The sequence below is a fragment of the Miniopterus natalensis genome, chromosome 7, assembly GCF_054644295.1.
Source record: "Miniopterus natalensis isolate mMinNat1 chromosome 7, mMinNat1.hap1, whole genome shotgun sequence".
Taxonomy (NCBI): domain Eukaryota; kingdom Metazoa; phylum Chordata; class Mammalia; order Chiroptera; family Miniopteridae; genus Miniopterus; species Miniopterus natalensis.
The window spans coordinates 14,227,424-14,245,567 of record NC_142087.1 but is presented as its reverse complement, the minus strand read 5'-3'; the positions used below and the strand labels follow the sequence as shown (position 1 = coordinate 14,245,567).

At 48.9% G+C, this 18,144-nt stretch overlaps 1 protein-coding gene and 1 pseudogene across 2 annotated transcripts; both read right to left on the bottom strand.

Annotated features, from left to right (window-relative positions):
* Positions 1-606: 606 nt before the first annotated feature.
* On the bottom strand, positions 607-3,668 carry LOC107527739 (putative testis-specific Y-encoded-like protein 3; annotated as a pseudogene).
* Positions 3,669-3,840: 172 nt separating this feature from the next.
* On the bottom strand, positions 3,841-18,031 carry PLAGL2 (PLAG1 like zinc finger 2). 2 transcript variants are annotated; one of them, XM_087818807.1, is made up of 3 exons: positions 17,937-18,031; positions 12,203-12,574; positions 3,841-8,980 (listed from the first exon to the last, which is right to left on the bottom strand). In XM_087818807.1, the coding sequence occupies exons 2-3, from the start codon at positions 12,460-12,462 to the stop codon at positions 7,750-7,752; spliced, it is 1,491 nt and encodes a 496-aa protein (XP_087674933.1). In that variant the 5' UTR covers positions 12,463-12,574; positions 17,937-18,031; the 3' UTR covers positions 3,841-7,749. The 2 variants fall into 2 exon arrangements, with proteins under 2 accessions (XP_087674933.1, XP_016056115.1); XM_016200629.2 differs by lacking the exons at positions 12,203-12,574; positions 17,937-18,031 and adding an exon at positions 12,114-12,188.
* Positions 18,032-18,144: the final 113 nt, after the last annotated feature.

Genomic DNA, 18,144 nt, shown 5'->3' with positions numbered 1-18,144 from the left:
GAATGTGTTGCCCACTGCTTCATGTCCTTGACCTCACCCATGCCCAACAAACTGTCTGCTGTCTGTGTGCCCATTCTGCCAGATGCTTAACAGTCCAGCAGTCTAGGGTAGCCCAGCCTGTGATACTGAAGCTCTGAGGCCCTAGAATGTCCAAGTCTGGTTGCCAGCCAGCACAATGCGCCCACTTCATTGTAGGTGATAAGACTCAGCTTGCCACAACCAATGTGCAGGGCCAGCCTAAATACAAAGCCCAGCATGCTGTGACCTTGAAGAGGCACTGGTCCTCCTAGTGATGACTTGCGGGTGCCCATCTCAGAAATGGGTGAGAAGGCCATGATCAAAGATACATCATGAAGATGATGGCAGTACACATCTACGGCACTGGATGCTTTGGATAGACACTGTGGCATGTGAGTTCCGTGATGCATGGAGGCCACATGGAAACAAAAGAGCTTGGCCATGAAGCCAGAATCTTGGAGCTATATCCACTGAATGTCCAGAGAGGCCAGAGTGCATGGAGGAGAAAGCAGATGGCAGAGTGCCATTGCTGGCCTAAGCAGAGGCCCATAGGAGGCAGAAGGAAATCATATGTAGGTAGGGCAGGACTTAGCCAGGCTGGAACCCCTAGGGCCTAGGAGGGGGCTCTGTGGGCCATCTTGCTAGGCCTCGCCTGGCTCTGTGGGGCCTATCCCCCAGCAAGTAGTATTGCAGGGGGTTGGGCCACAGGTCCTCTTTAATAATCTGGGCAACACAGTCAGTCTCCGGGATGCTGTGCTGAGAGAACCAACTGAAGAAGCTCCCAACAGTCTCCTGGTTCCTGTGCACCAGAGCAGGGGGATCCTGGCCCCGGTGCCATCGGATGCGAGTTGCGATCGACACCACCCGGCCTGAGGATCTGCATTCATACTCTTTCATGATCACCTTGTTCTGGAAGTAGGGGTTGCTCCAAAAGCGGAACTCGAACTTGCAGCCTGTCCTGGCATGCCTGAGCTCCCTCACCTCCAAGTTCATCAGGTAGCAGAGCATGTCTTCATCTCTGGGGCTGATCATGGCTGACAGCTGCGGATGGTTCAGGAAGGGGGGTGACTCAGAAACCAGGAATATTCTGGAAGAGGAAGCTCCAAAGGGCTAGGTGCAACCTGTGCATGCGCCCACACCTGCGCTCCAGCCGGCCTGGCACGCACCGCCTCCAGCTCCCATTGGATGGCCTCCAGTGAGTCCACAATTGGGCCATCAAGGTTTACGCGCCCCGGTCCTTCCTGCGCCGCCACTCTCACCTCCAGCTTCTCCTCCCCGACCAGGTTCTCTGCCACCTCCATCTCCTCGCCCACCTGCTGGTTTTGCACCTTCCAATCTGCCTCCTCCAAGAAGATCGCGCCCTCCTCGATCGTCACTTCCTCGGCCTTCCCGCCGGCACCAGCCCGAGCCCCCACCCCTCTGCACCACAGGTTTCTGGGGCCTCACCCCCCACGAGGCCGTTTTCCGGGCTACGATCAGTAGCTGCGGAGGCCGCTCCTCGGCGTCCAGGGACTGGCGTGGAGGTCCCGGGGCCGGCTGCGGGGTCTGGGTGCCCGCGTTCCCGGGTTTCTTGGGCGCAAGCTGCCAGGGCGCGAGCCTCCCTCCCGCGCGCGCGGGGTTTCCAAGACGCCCGCACCGTTATCCTCCAGCCCCTGCGGAAGCCTCTGGCCGGCAGGGGCTCGGGGCGCGCGGGCAGCACAGCGGGTTCCGCGAGAAGGGAGGCTGGCGGCTGGGGGCTGGCAGCCTCACCGCCCGCCCGAGGCTGGGAGGTGGGTTCTCCTCCTCCGTGGCGCGCTCCGCCCCCCGCGCCCCTCATTCCGGATGTGATTCGCTAGGGTCGCCAGGGGGCCTGGCGCCCCGAGGCCTGGCGGAGGAGCCGGGAGCTTCCTGGTGGGGATGCAACTATGGGTGCCAGCCAGAACTGGCCCCAGATTAGTAGGGCCCTGGCGGTGAAGGGCGGGCGTGTACCTAGCAAGGAGCAGGTCGGAGCAGGCACCGGGGATCAAGCCCAACCCCCGGCCACAGACAGAACCTTCCATCACAGCTACCACGCTAGGCGATTACCGCTCCCTGCACCTGCGACGGGCAGGTGGGAGTCTTCCGGTGCCCCCAGTCGTCTGCAGTTTTGGGGCAGCTGTAGGACACCTGAAGCTTCGCACTGCTAAATTACTCAGGCATATGCAGGGGCCCAAGAGGTATCCCTTGCAACCAGACTCAAAACTGGGAGCCGCCGTTGACGGTAATTGACGAGCACACGGAGGTGCTCAAAATATGTGTGAGAAGCAAGGTCAGAGTAAAAGGATCTGGGACAAGGGGAGGTCTCAACCGGAGAGCAAGTGGGCACCTGCTTGGCTTCCCCCACACCAGTTGAGTCCTTGTGGGCTAGTAGGCTGAAAGGTAGACACTTTGTCCTAGGCTCATAGGGTACCCCTTGGCTCTGTACCAGGCATTTCACAAATGTGAACTGAGTCTTAAGTGCAGGGTCTGTTCGTGCTTGGATAGGTAAGAGATTGGATGGACCACCCCCTGCAGCCCTGATCCTACAAATGCATCTGTGCTCCTGTGGTCTTGGCTTAGAAACTTGTGGCCTGTGAAGGTCAGTACACCTATGTCCCTATTCTGCCTGGAAGTTCTTGCCACCTCCTCCAGAAACCCTAAAGCCTCCCCTGGCCCAGTGGATAAGAGTCTGAGCCCCCAGACCCATCCTAGGTCACAAACCCCCTAGTGGACAAGGTGGATTTCCTTGGGGCCCTAGCCATAGATCTGACTCATTGAGGTGGACAGTGAACATTTGTCAAGTAAATGGAAGGCCAAAGAGATGAAGGGGCAGCCCACTGCCTTTTTTTACACAAAACACCTGTTACACACATTAACACTTGTTAATACCCCATGGACTCCTGAGCTGGATTCCAGAGTTGTGCTACTTGGCTATTGGACACTGGCTCCAGGTCACAGAAAAAAAACTCAGTCTGAGCCCTGGATGGATCTTTGCACAAGGGATGGGGCCCAGGATGGTGGTAACTACCTTTATTAGAATCTGGCCAAACCATGTCAGCTTCTCAACAGTTTTTCTGAACCTAACGGATAGGCACAAGTGTGGGCAAGGTCAGGTCCTAGCTCTGTCACTTACCAGATGTGCACCGTGGACAACCAGTATCCATTCCTCTTTCTAACAGTACCCCAAATTTCCTTTGAGAAACCAATTTTCCAGTCTCAGTCTTGTCATCACTGGCTTATAGTGACTGGTCTGGGGATGGCACAGAACCCCAACAAGGCCAATGAGACAGAAGATGCTTACTGGGGCTTCTGTGAATAAGACTCCTCTCCTGAGAGCCTGTAAAGGTTCCCTTTCTCCTCCTGGTCAGCACTGTGTGGGAATGACAGGTCTGGAATCATAGCAGCATTCCAACTCCTACACAAAGGAACAAGTCACTTTAGGCCCTGAGGATGAAGTCACAACTGCACAAGATAGGCCAAAGAGAAATCAGAATGCTCAGACCAACCATTTGAATTGCTGGATCAGTTCTAACCTAAAGACTAATCTGTATCTGGCATTTTCAGTTACATGAAATTTCATTGAGTCAATTTGATTTTTCTGACCTCGCATCCAAGATTAAGTGATAGTATGATGCCACTTACCTCAAAGGCATCCTATTAAGATCTTTTCTTTCAAAGCGCAAAGTTTCTAGGTGCTAATGTGTAGGTTGTTACTGTCTGTCCTACACTCATCATCTTGGATGCTAAAGACGTTTGGAGGCTCCAGTTCTTCCCCAGGCTCTCTCCAACCCTTTCCCAATCATATAGGTTCACAACTTCCAAACACATCATTCAGAAGTTTTTAATAAACAACTTCATTATAAAAACTTTTTTTTTGAAAATGTAATTCTGTAAAACATTGAAAAATCTACTTTAACAAAGATATGCCCTGTGCATTTTCTAATGGCACTTATATTTTACAATTAAAAACCTTGTTTTATATAAAGCCAAAAATACTCCAAGAGGTTATTCACTGTGTTTACAAAGTGCTAGAAGGTTTTTGTCTTGTATTTTTCTCTTTAAATAATCTGGCGTTACGAAAGAGTGGCTCCAAAGCCTTGACCACTGGGAGGGAGGGAGGTGTATGAGGAGAAGTGGTGTGGCAGTTCTAGTGCCAAATATTCAGAGGTGGAGATGTGCATATGGGGAGAATCAGCTAAGAAAATCAGCTTACATCCAAAGAAATCAGACTGGAATATTTCTTCCAAACCCCTTCACAGAGGCACTAGGTTATCATGGTGAATCCTTCTCCTGTCAGAACCAGAACACCCTTTTCCCTAGCCACAGACTCCACTCTCCAGTGGTGAAGGTCACAGCCAATTCCTTCCACAGCAGGTTCAGAGCTCCAGGAGAGGCCAGGGTTGGGTCCCAGAGGAACCTGGATTTTTCTGGCCAACACCTGCCTAAGGCAAAGTTTATTACATAAATATCCTTGTTAAAAGCAAAATATTGATCCTGTACAATATAAACTGTTAAAAAAAAAATCGTGCTTACAAACAGCTCCTAGATAAGAGGGAAGGTGGAGAAAGGGGTGGGAAAAAAACTACCAAAAAGAAGGAAGGGGGGATTTAAAGGGCTACTAGGGGAAAGTTAGGGTAGTGGGAGAATTTCAACTTAGGACAATATCTATGAGCAAAAAAGTAATCACACCTGCGTCCCGGGTTTCCATTAACAATATGCCATTTGTAAAAGGCTAGGGGGAAAAACTCATTGGTGCTCCATTCCCTAGCTCTCACCTCTTTAAGATGTGCACAGATCCTTTGTGCTCACAGAGCTGGGCATGTCATCCTCTGGCCCCCAGGACTACACTCAATGGTGACCAGCTACTGTGCAGGGCAGGAGGTGCTGCCCCCATTCAGGGCAGCTCATCACTGACAGAAGTTAGAGATGGTGGGGAAAGGGGACATTACCCTTTTCCTGGTCCCTGTTTGGTCTCTGCCACATGCCATGGTTCCTGTCCTGGGTAGATGGCCCTCAGGCTTTCATGGCCTTAGTAAGGGTACTGACGTGGGTTTGGTACGAGTGTAGGATAAAGCTATTCTTATCTTTTGAACAAGCAGGCCAATAAGGCTTTTTTTTTTCTTCTTTTTTTTTAATTATGGAAAGGGAGGTTTAAGAAACAGCTGGGTGGCTATGGCAAAAAAAAAAAAAAAAAAAAGGTAAAGGCAGATGTTCCTCTGCACCTGCAAAGTTCACAGTGACAGGGAAATTCCTTATGGGTGGTGAGGGCACTGAAGGAAGACGGAAGGGAGCAGGATGGAAGGAAAAGGAGAGGGGAAAAGGGGCAAGGCTCAAATTACAAGGTTTTAAATAGTTGCTTTGCCTGTCCTATGAGTTTCCCAGCATCACTAATGGGGGAGGATTCAAGGAAGAAGACTGGAAAAAGCAGGCAGAAAGGAGGGGTCTCCTCTAACAACCTGAGACTATATTCTGTGGCCAGAGACCCATTTGCCTCTGTAAACAAAGGGTGCCAGGGAGGGTGGGGAGAGGGTGAAGGGTTGCTGGGTCTAGTGATGAAGACCAGAGACAAGGAGAATGGCAGCACTGAGTCCTGCTTGGATCCTCACATAACCATTTCCTGTAATACGAGTCCCAATAACATGCACAGCATGCAGGAGGTGGCTGCGTACCAAGGTGGACGCTTTTAAAAATAAACCTTAATCAGTCCCTGGGACTCACTGAAACTAATTTTTAGAAGCAAATCATCTAGTCTGATTCTAACCTTGCCAGACATTTTTATATCTGGTTTTATTTTTTAAAAGTATCCCCAGCTACCGTGCCTAAATCAAAACATGCTTATTTGCTCCACATTGCTTCCAATCAAGGGCAAGGGAGCTACATTTTAAGGCTTTCACCTCAAACAAAGAGTACTGGCCTGGGCTGAAGTACAGAAGCCTGGGTCTTGGACCTGCTCAGTTTCTGACCAAAGGGGAGGAGGAGGAGGATTGAGAGGAGGCTGAGGCAGTTCCTTGGTAGTCTGTCCTGAAACCCTAGTGGAGGAGCCAGCATGAGGCACCCGCCGTGAGAAGTGCCCAGAAACTGCTGGCTGCATCTGAGGAGTTAACAGTAAAGAGGTAGAAGTGTGTTTCTGAATCAGAGTGGAGGTATCTCAAGAGGGTCCCACATTGGTGGTCCCTGAGCTACCTCCCTTCCATGAGTGGGAAGAGTACCCATGCAGAACTGAGATGAAGCAGGGATGGGGTTCAACTGGGCAAGGGCTGTGCTGTCCGTGGCAGAGCCCCACAAGTCAGAACTAATCATTTGTTGCACGTAACCTTGCTGAGTACTGGGGGCAAAACTGAGGGGGGCCACAAGAGGGAGGTGGAAGTTCTTTGATGGAAAGCAGAAAAGCCTATGTACAGTGGCCCTGAGTCCAAGGAAACTGCAAAGTGGAAGAGAGAAGAGTGACACTGTCGTTAAGAAAAGTTTGGTGTGGGAGGCAATGATGCACCCATAGATTAGGACTCAACTACCTGCCCAGTCCCAACTTTCTGAAAACTCTTCTTGCTACAATTCCACAACTTCCTGGAAAAGGGACAGGTAGGAGAGAGACAACTGAGGAGTTCACACCCTCTCCTTTGCAATTCACACCAGCCTAGAACCCAAGCCCCTCCTTCTAAGACTCATGATAAAAGCTCATGATGTTCAGTGTGGGGTATAGGGAATGGGGAGGTGATGGAAGTGGGTATGCCTTTCATTTCTTCCCCTCCCCAGTTCAAAAGGGGAATGAGGGGGGTCATGATGTATACTTGGAGAAAAACAGAACTGCAGACCTGTGAGAAAACTGCTCCAATCTTCTTGCCTGTCTCCTGCAGACACTGCTGAGGAAGGCAGGAACAGACACAGTGATGGAAAATGGCGAGAATGAAGCAGTCCAAAGTCAGTTTATTTCCCCACAGGGGAAAAATATGACCTCAAGTGAAGAGAAGTCAGCGAGACCCGACTCCGCCTTGTAAACAGGGCTCCGGTTAACACCAGGTACCGAAAGGTTCCAGCTGGTGCCAACTGGAATGGACTGGTGGGAATGAATTCACGGTGTGTAAACAATGTTCACTGCAATCATTCTAAGGCTAACAGCTCGGCAAGGGAGGTGAAATGGTGTGTCTGAAGCGATTATGTAAACAGTACCGTTGCTGGACAACACTGACTGAAAATGGAGGTGCTGGTACAGGAGGGATGGGGGTAGTGAGGAATAGAGGCCCTCTCTCCTGCCTGTTGGTTGGAAGCAGGTGATAGAGCCAAGTGACCCTATGCATCAGGGCCTGACCAACTGCTGTGGGGTCTGCAGGATGGGACCAGAAGGCGGGCTTCTTCGGCTATTTTTCTCGAGGTCATCCAAAGTGAAACCCTCTGTGTCTCCAACAGGTCTCCCCCTTCTCCAAAGAGAAGGAGGTTCTGACATTTTGGAGAAAGAGAGGACTAAGTGTGGCTCCCGATTCAGATCAAAAAAATAAAAATAAAAATACCTGAAGTCCTATAGTATGCGATCTTTTCATGGGGTTGGGGCTCAAGGCTCTTCCTAGAACTGATCCTGGAGCCTGAGCCCCCAAACCAAGTGCTCCATACAGATACTGGATTTTTTTTCTGTTTGAATCCAGCTCTGAAAGCTCAGCTGCCTTTATAGGGGATGCAGATGGGATGGGTACTGAAGCGCTCTGACAGAATCCAAGACTGAGCTGAGGGCCTCCTTGGGGGCTACTGGAATGCCTGGTGGAAACGAGGCAGGGTGGTGGTGCTCAGGCCAGAGGTGAAGACAGGAGGCAAGGAGTGCAGAGGCCCAAAGTTCAGAGGTCCCCCAGCTCCCGGGGAATCTTGAGGCTGAGCTTGCAATGTGGTGAGCAGGGGTTGTGCCTCAGCCTGGGAATAGCCCATGACTAGGCCTCCTGTGGCCCCAGGCGGGTTACACGAGGGCAGATTGAGTGGAAGAAAGCCCAGTAAGTGGGAGAAGTCCACATTAGCAGCGCAGAGGGCCTCAGAGAGGTTGGCGGGGCTCTTGGTGAGCAGTGCTTCATCTAGGAGGGCCGCAGCTGCCGCCGGCTGAGGTGAGGCGGGCTGGGGTTCAGCGGATGAGAGAGACAGGCTTCCAGGAAGCTCCGCCAGAAAACTATCCACCTCCACTTTGGGCAATTTGTCGGGCAAGTATGAGGTAGATCCAAGCTGGTATTTTGGAGGAAGCTGAGCTGGAGAAGAGATAGGCGAGGATTCCAGAGGGTAGCTCATACCCATGGGCAGCGTGTTGTGCACCAGGGAGTGTGGCATGCCCGCACTGGGCATGGTAGGGATGTGGGCGCCATACATGCCCATGGGTAACATACTAGGGAAGGCCTTGGCCCCCATCATGTCCCGAGAGGCCATGCACAGCACAGGGCTCAGCTCTTCCTTCACACTGACTGTGGAGCTGCAGCTGAGTAGGCCTAACATGTCCACTGGCTCTGTCTTAATCTTGAGCAACTCCTGCGAGTGGCTCTTCTTGACATGCCGTGTCAGGTGGTCCTTGCGGCCAAACCGCTGGGCACAGTACTGGCACAGGAAGTCTTTCCGGCCTGTGTGCACCACCAGGTGCCGCCGCACATCCTTACGAGTATAGAACCGCCGGTCACAGTGGTCACAGGGGTGCTTCTTCTCCTTGGCACCCCCTGCTACCCGGCGTGAGTGGGCCTTCAGGTGCTCTAGCAGGGCCTGGGTACTCTCAAAGGCCTGCAGACACACCTTACAGCTGAGGTCACCGCTGCTAGCGGCATGCATGGCCAGATGGCGCCGGTAGCCCAGCTTCGTATTGTAATTCTTACCACACTCGGAACAGTGGAGAGCCTCTTTGTTGGGGTCATGGGTCTGCAGGTGGTTCCGAAGATGGTCCTTGCGGTGAAACATCTTATCACAGTACATGCACTGGTGTGGTTTTTGGGCTGAGTGGGTGGCCATGTGCCTGGGGTAGGGATGGAGGAGGACAAAGATGAGATCACAAGGGCTAGCCAGACAACTGAGGTGCCCATCATCAGGGAACTAGATAGAAAAATTATGGTAGGGCCATACAATGGAATGGCTGGAATGCCAACTATATTCTAGATATCCTTGCCTACCTGCAGAACCATATATAGGGTGGGACAAAAGTAGGTTTACAGTTGTCCATATGGAAAATAATGCAATAATTAATAATACAAGAATAAACTATTTCACGTACTTACACTATAAACCTACTTCTGCTCCATCCTGTATGTACTGTTTTCTTTGCAGCACTGTGTATAGTAGCAAAACATCAGGAATAGTCTAAATGTTCATCAACAGGGAACTGGTTAAATAAATTATGATAAATTCATAAAATGACTCAACTTTTAAAAATAAGGCAGCTGTCGCCCAGCCGGCATAGCTAAGTGGTTGAGCATCGACCTATGATCCAGGAGATCGTGGTTTGATTCCCGGTCCAGGCATATGCCCGGGTTGCGGGCTCGATCTCCAGGAGGGGGCATGCAGGAGGCAACCAATCAATGATTTTCTCTCATCATTGATGTTTCTCTCTCTCCCTCTCCCTCCCTCTCTCTGAAATCAATAAAGACATATTAAAAATAAATAAGTATAAAAAAATAAAAATAAGGCAGCTTTCTAAGTACCCACAGGGAACAAGCTCCTAAAATGCAGTAAGTGGGAAAAAAGCAATGAGACAGAAGAGTGCATATAGACTGGCACTATGCATATAAAAGGAGGGAAATATATATAAGTATGCTTGCATATACTTAAAATATTTCTGGAAAGATATAAAAGAAACTGACAACTTTGGTTGCCTTTGGGGAGAAGAAATATGCAGCTTATGGGTGTGATGGAGAATTTTCATTGTACCTTATAGTACCTTTTGAATTATGTGAATATATTTTCTTTTTAAGAAATTAAATTTGAAAAATTTTAAGTGACACAATAAAGGGAAAATGAAATATGTCTAAACTTCCTGATCTGGGGCTGAGTCAAAAAAGGAAGTTCAATATAATGTATATAATATAATCCCTTGTGCAAATAAAAAGGGAATACATGTTTGAATGTCTCAGCAAGGACACATAAAGAAACTGACCCTCCTCCCACCTCCCCAGGTGCCTCTGGGGAGGAAAATAGTGACTTCAAGTGTGAAGACAATTCATTTTTCACTGCATGCCCATTCGTACCATTTAAATTGTTTGCCATGTAAACCAGCAACATTTAAAAAATGTTTTCACAGTATGGCACCTCAGTGTTCCTTGATTTACCTGCTCCCATCTGGCTGGAAAGCACCTCAGAGTCTAGGAATTACAACCCAGAGCTCCACAATACATTCAGAATCAACTCAGCAAGACTTTGAGGACCCACCATTTGCCAGACCCTGTGTGAGTTGAGTCATTACCTTGTTCTCCATAAGAGGCTGAAGCATAGAGCAGTCCCACCCACCAGACAGTAAGTGGCAGAGGCTAAATTTAGGCACAGAACTTCTTGAGAATAGGGTTCACTTAGGTATGCCACCACTGTCTCTTGTATAGCACCCAGTGATGCTTTCTACCTGAAGAGCATCAAACATCTCCCTTACTCTCATGCTACTCTCACGCTCACACCTATGACAGTTATTATTGACCTCCTATGACATAACTGACATGACAATATATGAGGAGGAAGCGCTGAGTGATCCACAGTCTACTTCCTTCATTTTGCAGTTGAAGAAACTGAAGCTCAGAGAGGTTCAGTAACTCACCTAAGATCCCACAATGATTATGGGTAGAGTCAGGGCTCCTGCCTCCTGGACTAGGACCCTTCTTACACCCTCCCATTGTCACCTAAACTGTCACTAACATGGTCTAACGGGAGCATCTGAGAACATGCTCCCCAGCATATACTATCAGCTGGACTCAAACAAACACAAAAAATTCTCAAAAAAAACCCCAAAGATGGTCTAAGAGGACAGCCCCAACTGCAGTCCACCTAAGACACAGGAGCACACAGAATCAAAGCATTCTTGAGGACCATAGAACTGTCATGAGGGCAATTCTGGTCACATACTACTCTGTTACCTATTTTAGTTCCTTCCTATCAACTGTTTTCCAGAGAAGGAACTGAGGCTTTCTGTGGTCATCTTGTTCACATATTTACTTGTTTGTTGTCTGTTACACTATTAAGACAATAAACTCAAGGAGGGCCAGCACTCAAGGAGGGCACCTATCTGTGCCTGGTATGTAGCAGGAGTTTAAAAAATCAGTTTGACAGATGGATAGAAGACTATTTTTATCAGACAGTCTCTCACTTGTACAGGGAATGCTCATGCTCCTCCTCTAGTAGAAAAGGCAGATAAAATAAAACTGCTTAAAATAAAAAGCTGGCTCTCTGTTCAAAGCTGCTCTGCTTTGTACCAGGGTGTTCACATTCAATTTCACTTCAGCAAGGGTTCTTGGCTTGCAAGTTTCAGGAAAGCCACTGACCCAGAGGACACCAGGGACTCTACAGACACGGAAGTAATCATCTGAGTGACAGGCCAGTATAAGAGGCACTGTAATACCTAAAAAGCTACGTGACCTGGCTAACTCACTTCCCCACTCTGAGCCTCCACTTTAAAATTTATAGATGAGACCACACTGTCTTCTTTTCCTTCTAAAGTTCTAAGATGGATTCCTAATTTTTGACCAAGACTTTCTCCATTACCTTACAGGAGTGGGGAAAATAGTACAGAAAAAAATATTCAATCTAGTTTGTTCATGGCTGTATGATACTGTATCCATTATATTCGTGTTTGAATAAAAAACACCACCATGTCCAGCCAGCGTGGCTCAGTGGTTGAACATCTACCCATGAACCAGAAGGTCATAGTTTAATTCCTGGTCAGGGTATATGCCCAGGTTTTGGGCTCGATCCCCAGTAGGGGGCGTGTAGGAGGCAGCCAATCAATGACTTTCTCTCATCATTGATGTTTCTATCTCCCTCTCCCTTCCTCTCTCTGAAATCAATAAAAACATATTTTAAAAAACCAACAACAAAAAACCCCACCACCATTATTTTTTAGTGAGTGACTCCAAATGGTTGACACTCAGGGCACACTTATGGGACAAACTAACCTCTATTCTTCTGCCACACTCAGTGGAATCTCTCTGGCTTTGTCCTTTGGGAACCTCAAGACAGGAAGAGGCATGGGAGTGTCACCTACCTATACAGCTTATACTTGGAGGCAAAAGCCTTGCCACAGTGCAGCTGAGGGCAGCTATATGGTCTCTGCTCTGGATGGGGGAGGCTGTGAGGCCTCAGCTTCTCCCCATTTGAGAAGGGTGTCCCCGAGATTTCACATTGGCACTTCACTTGACTCTCCGCCTCTCGGCCCCGAGGCCTGGGAACTAGTTTCCAGCCCACTTCCTCCTCCTGCTTTGCATCTTGAATCCAGGGGGGGACGCTGGTGAAAAATGTGGTCATGGCAAGGCTAATGGCGAAGGGCCATGTTACTCAGAAAGCCTTCCCATCGGCTCCACACGGGCTCTGCTCTGTCACAGCCTCCAACGCAGCCTTCAGAAAACAATCTCTTCACCTGAAATATCAGAACACCTGGTGTTAGCGAGCCTCATACCATGAAAATATAGGCTCTGGAGGCAAACAGAGCCCTGTTCCAATCCCAGACCTTCCAATTACTTCCCTGAACTGTTTCCTCATTTACAAAATAATCTTAATAATCTCCTAAATCATAAGAATGTCCTGAGGATTAAATGAGATAACGAATATACAACATTCAGCAGAAGGCTGGGCACCTAATAAATGCTTAGTGGTAACTATTATTACTAGTACCACCTACACTATTGGAAACAAGATAATCTGAGGGGGGAAAAGCTCTAAACTCCAAACTTTCTCTTCTAATTTCTCTTTTTCATCCTTTCCACTAAACTTAGAAATATCAGTATCTCCACCTCCTCTTTACCCTAACTTCCCTTCACCCACTACTTTCCTCCACAATCCTCCTCCTCATAGAGGTGCTAAGGAGTAATAAAATGCCCAAAAGGCAACAGAGGAGAAAGAAGGAAAAGCCTTTATTTAGGAAATTTACACCCTGAAAAGTCAGCCTCTGTGCCAGATGTGTTTCTTAGCAGCACATCAACATCAAGAGGTTCTATCTGAGGCGGCAACAGCACACTCAGCATTTCCCCTAAACCAGTACTGGTCCCATCCTGCTCTCCACCACCTCTCTGAGTCTTTTTGTCTCGAGGCCAGACCATGCTTCTTTAGCCAAGTCTGTCCAATACCCCAAGCTGCTGAGTGACCCCTCCTCCAGACCCTCATAGTACACATGTATTTATCCATTACGAGCAGGTAACAACAGACTTGCATTAAAACTTAGTCTCCTCCACTAAACTCTGATTCTTTAAGAGCTCAGATCATATCTCTTTCATCTACATACACCTAGCATTTGAAAAGCACCCTCAACTTTCTTTTAGATGAGTAAACTAGTTGTTGAATATAAGTTGATTCTAATAGGCTTAACTTATGCTCAGAAAGTTCTGTTTAAACTGGGTTTACAGCACTTCCAAAGTGTGGAGCCATTATCTTCAAGTCTGATCCTTTCTTTTGTTGAGTAGAAGGGGCAGGAAGTGGGTAGCGGGGAGGCTGGAGCAAGGTGACACTACTTCTTTCCTGACATCAACTCCTAAGAAAAGGATAGGAGTTACCAAACTGACTCTCAAAAGGGGGGAAAACAGACCTACATTCACATTCACAGGCTCATCAGAGATTACCAACTGCAATGCAACTTGCTACAACAGGGATTTCGTTTGAAGAAGTCATGCCAAAATATGGTCATGAAACTTTTTTACATGAAGGGAGCAAGGAGGGTATCGAGATTGTCCATGAGAATCTGGAGAGGTCTCCAACCATACAACCTAGCTGTGAGCCACAGAATGCTTGCTCAGCTCATTAGCACCTGCTGCTTACAGTGACCATTCATCCAATAGACTGGCCTTGACCAAGATGATGGGATCAGCGGGTTCGTGCCCTACAGAGCTTTGCTCATCTTTAACATGAGCTATGACCTGTTCAGGAACCATTCCACTTGTTGAAGAAACATCGCAATGTAATATGATAAACATTTCCCCATCACGAGTGGAGATTTGCCTAGAAAGATCTGCACAAAGGTGGCTGCATTTTGCATGAGTCATGTGCTGGTGAGGCGTAGGTAGCACTAAAAACTAGTCCCACTTGAGCCTTCGAGTCTAGGCATATTTACCTGCTTCACTATAAACCTCAAAGCCCTCTGACGTCTGGCTTTCATTGTTTAAGTATCCTCCTTCTTCACAAGGGTAGAATTACCTGTTTATAATACCAGTGATTACTATGCACCTTGGAACTGGTGCATGAGTTTGAATGTCTAGTTTGGAGGGGATTTCCCCTACCTTCAAAGTCAAATTTTATTCCCTTTTGATATCTGAAATCATGCACCTCAGCCTCTGGAAAGTTGGGAATGGCAGCCAGAGGGAAGCAAGCTGCATCACTCTGGCTGATGTGAGAGGGGAGCCTGGCCCTGGAAATTCCACACAAACTCAGAAAGAGAACAGTACATCCCCCACCTCCCACACGTCCACCTCATCTGTTCTCCTGAACAAGCACAAACAAGACACAGCAGTTTAGTATGCTGCTACTGAAAGAGTGAGTAATGGGCTTCTAGGAAACAGGTTGGTGGTGGCTCAGAGCTCAGGAGGTTGTACTCAGAACCAAAGGAGGAAGGCAGCAGCCATGTGCTTGCCTTGATCTGCATTTAATGGGGCTATGGCTTTAAAAAGAAAACAGCCAACACCCTGATCCTATTCCCCCTACGCTTTTAAAAAGGCACAGCGGAGTCTTTACCTATAGTCACTGGGAGGCTGCTGGATAACCAAAGCTGCTCGTGTTACCTTAGGAACCCTTTTGGAAATCTAGTCTCTTTCCCTCTGTCCTTTGTCTGCAAATTCCTCTCATCCAGAAAGATTCCTGGGTTTTTCTCACATCATCAGGCCTATTCCTTCAGACTTCTTCCTCAGCAAAACTGTCAAAGAATTCTGCTTCTCTTTCAAAGCTGCTCTTCTGGTCTCACATGCTAACCTTGACTACAGAGAAGCTGACAGAACCTGTTCCCATAAAACAAACACAATCAATCCCTCCCAGTTACTGTTATAACTCAGTATATTTTCATCCTAAGATTCCTTCTGGCGCCTGATCTGAAGAGGGAGGTAGGGTGGAAAGAACCTTGGACTTGCTATCAAAAGAGTTGCCACTTACTGGCTGTGAAACTATGAACAGGTGATTTTGTTTCTCTGAACCTCAGTTTCCTCAATTTCTAAGACAGAGATTTATTGGAAGCATTTGAGATTTTGCTTCCCGACAATGTCCTCAGCCTGGCTGAAATAAATGGTTACAAAAATAAAATAAAAAGTAGAGATTTACTGTCCTTAACTATAATATTCTCATGGAGGATTAAGGGAAATAATACTCTTGAAAGCATCTGACATATAAAATGTGTGAATACATGCAGTGTCATCTATGACATCCAATTTGTGTCTGCCTCTTTTCTACATGGCCTGAGTAGTACTTCTTTTTTCCCCTCCCCTTTAATGTTACTTTTCAGACCTCAGCTTCCTTCCCTTCCCAACATCTCCCCAGAATGCAACCTTCCCCTTTTCCCCTCACAATTAACCCTCAGACATCCCTTCTAACCAGCCCCTCTTTACTTTACCTTCCTACAGCACCATATGCTGGGCCAGAGTTCTCTCACTTTAGGCATCTCTTTTATTATTGAGACTGTACCACAAATACAAATGCTTGCCAAAAACTCTGCATGGCCCTCTTTGGAAGCTGAAAGGAGACAAATCGCTCCCTAGTCTGTCTGTCCTCTGTTGTGAGCCATGATGCCTGCTGCCTTCTGGTGAAACTAGTTTTTATGATGTTACATCATCTCTACAGAAACTGTGTTCTTTCTCCATTATTAGCCTGTTTCCTCATCTGTAAAGCTAAAAATACTTACCTCACAGGCTTGTTGTAAGGATTATGTTAGTCAGGTATGCAAAGAGCTCAGCATAGGGTTTGGCTTGCTGTAAGCACCCAACAAAAGGCAGCTATTATCTTTGCCTTTGTGTTGAGTTGCATGTTCCCACCTTCTGCTGCCACACTTGAATTCTCCCAACCCTCTCAAAAAACTGTTGAGAAATAGCCCTCCTGCAGCAAGGAAAGGGTTAATCTCTAAGTGTTCTTAACTAGAGAGACCCACAGAGGATTAACAGCTCCACTTCAGTGACTACCCTAAAATAGCTTTTATCCCTCCCGCCTAAGAGCTACTTGGGGATCTGAAGATCTCAATTCAACACCTGCCGAGGAGGAAACACACCCTGGAACCCGTTCCTTGGGGTGGATAGAATCTTCCCTTAAGCAGAACCCAAAATAGCACTGAGAAATTATAAATAGATTTAAAGAAAACACACACACACACAAAACAGGTCCTGACCTGGTTAGCAGAAACAAATCTAAAAGACACACTGACTGGCTGGAAAACAGTGGGAAGTGGAGACTGAGAATAGCTGCCCCCCTCACCCACTCTCACACGCACACTCGAGTGGTGGGAGAATTAAATTACAGAGAGGCTGGGGAGGCTCAGTGACTTGCATCATTCCAAGAGATATCAAACTGGATTAACAGGGGTTGGATCTACTCTCGGGCTGCTAGTTCTGTCAGTTTAGATGGGCCCTCTCTGGAGTCCCTTTGATTTACAACTTACTCTCATTCCCGCAGCCTCCCACCCGCTCCTGAGGCCTTGAGAAAAGGGCTGTAACTCACTACAGCCCCATTTTCATGAGGAGAAAACCTGATCAGATACCCACCCCCACCCCAATCTGGTGGCCTTTCCTGGGGGGGGGGGGGGTCAGTTAGAAACCCAAGGCCAGCCTCTATCACAGTCCTAAACTGACAGACGGAAAAACACACAAGCCAAAAGACAAGCTACACTGGCAGGTGAAACACCAGCAACTCCCCCACACCAGTTGTCCCCATATCTTCCACCTTATAGGTCCCTTTCCCCCACCAAGCTGGGGCCACAGTGTGGGTCTGGATTTGCAGGGAACAGCCTGGCTCCTCCAGCAGCTTCCTGACCACCCCACTGTGTGATGGGGAAAGTTACATACCCTTGGGCCCAGGAGAGATGGGAGTGGACAGCTGCCTGCCTGGGAAGGAACAAATTCAGGGATGGGAATAAAGGGCAAGTTTGGCAAGGAATCATGAGCAAGTTAACTGGATCTATAAGGGACCCCAAAAAAAGATACTGGGGAATTATAAGGACTGGAAGGTTCCAGATAGTCACAAGTGAATTCCTCGAATTTCAAGAGTCTGGAAATGGGTATCCGGGTGGAAGATACCTAAGGTTAGGGAGTGTGTCCACTGAGGAGGAAACTTTAGGTAGGTCTTATCTGGGCTCTCTAAACCAAGTATTTGAGAGAAGCCTCAAAAGGGGTTGTGAGGTTCTGGAAAATGAAACAGAGGGTAAAGAAAGGACTATTTAGACCAGGGAAGGGGGTTCTGTGGGTCTGGGTAGGCGTGTCCGAGGGGAGCGAGCAGGTGCAGCTTATCTGGGTCTCCAGGGACCCTGGGGATAGGCGGTAGTGGACCTTCGAGCTGCGCCTCCAAGTCTCGGAAGGGAGGAAGCCCAGTGGGGTTTCTTCGCGTCCCCCAGACCCAGGTATGGGGTCCGGGGAGAGTTTTCGTCACCCTGGGGCCTTTCTGGGCCCGGGATGACGCACAGGAGGCCCTGGTCGGGGGTGTGGACGACCGCGCTGAGGGGCCCAAGAAGAGGGGCGCCGCCGCTCCGGGTGCCGGGCGCGCGGGCGCTGCGAGACGGCCCCCCGCCCCGCTCCCCGCCGTACCCCGGGGCCCTCGCCGGCACTCACCGCGCTCGGGGCCCCGCACTGCGGGCCGGGCCGCGCTCGGGCTCCGCCAGGCCCGCTCAGGCCCCGGTAGTGGCGGCGGTCGGGCCATTGTACGGTGCATTGTGGGAGCCGCGCGAGCGGGCGCTCGGGCCGTGGAGGGGGCGGTGCCGCGGGATCTCTATGGTCCCGCCCGCCAGCCTGCTAGAGCGGCCGGGGCGGTGCGCGGGCG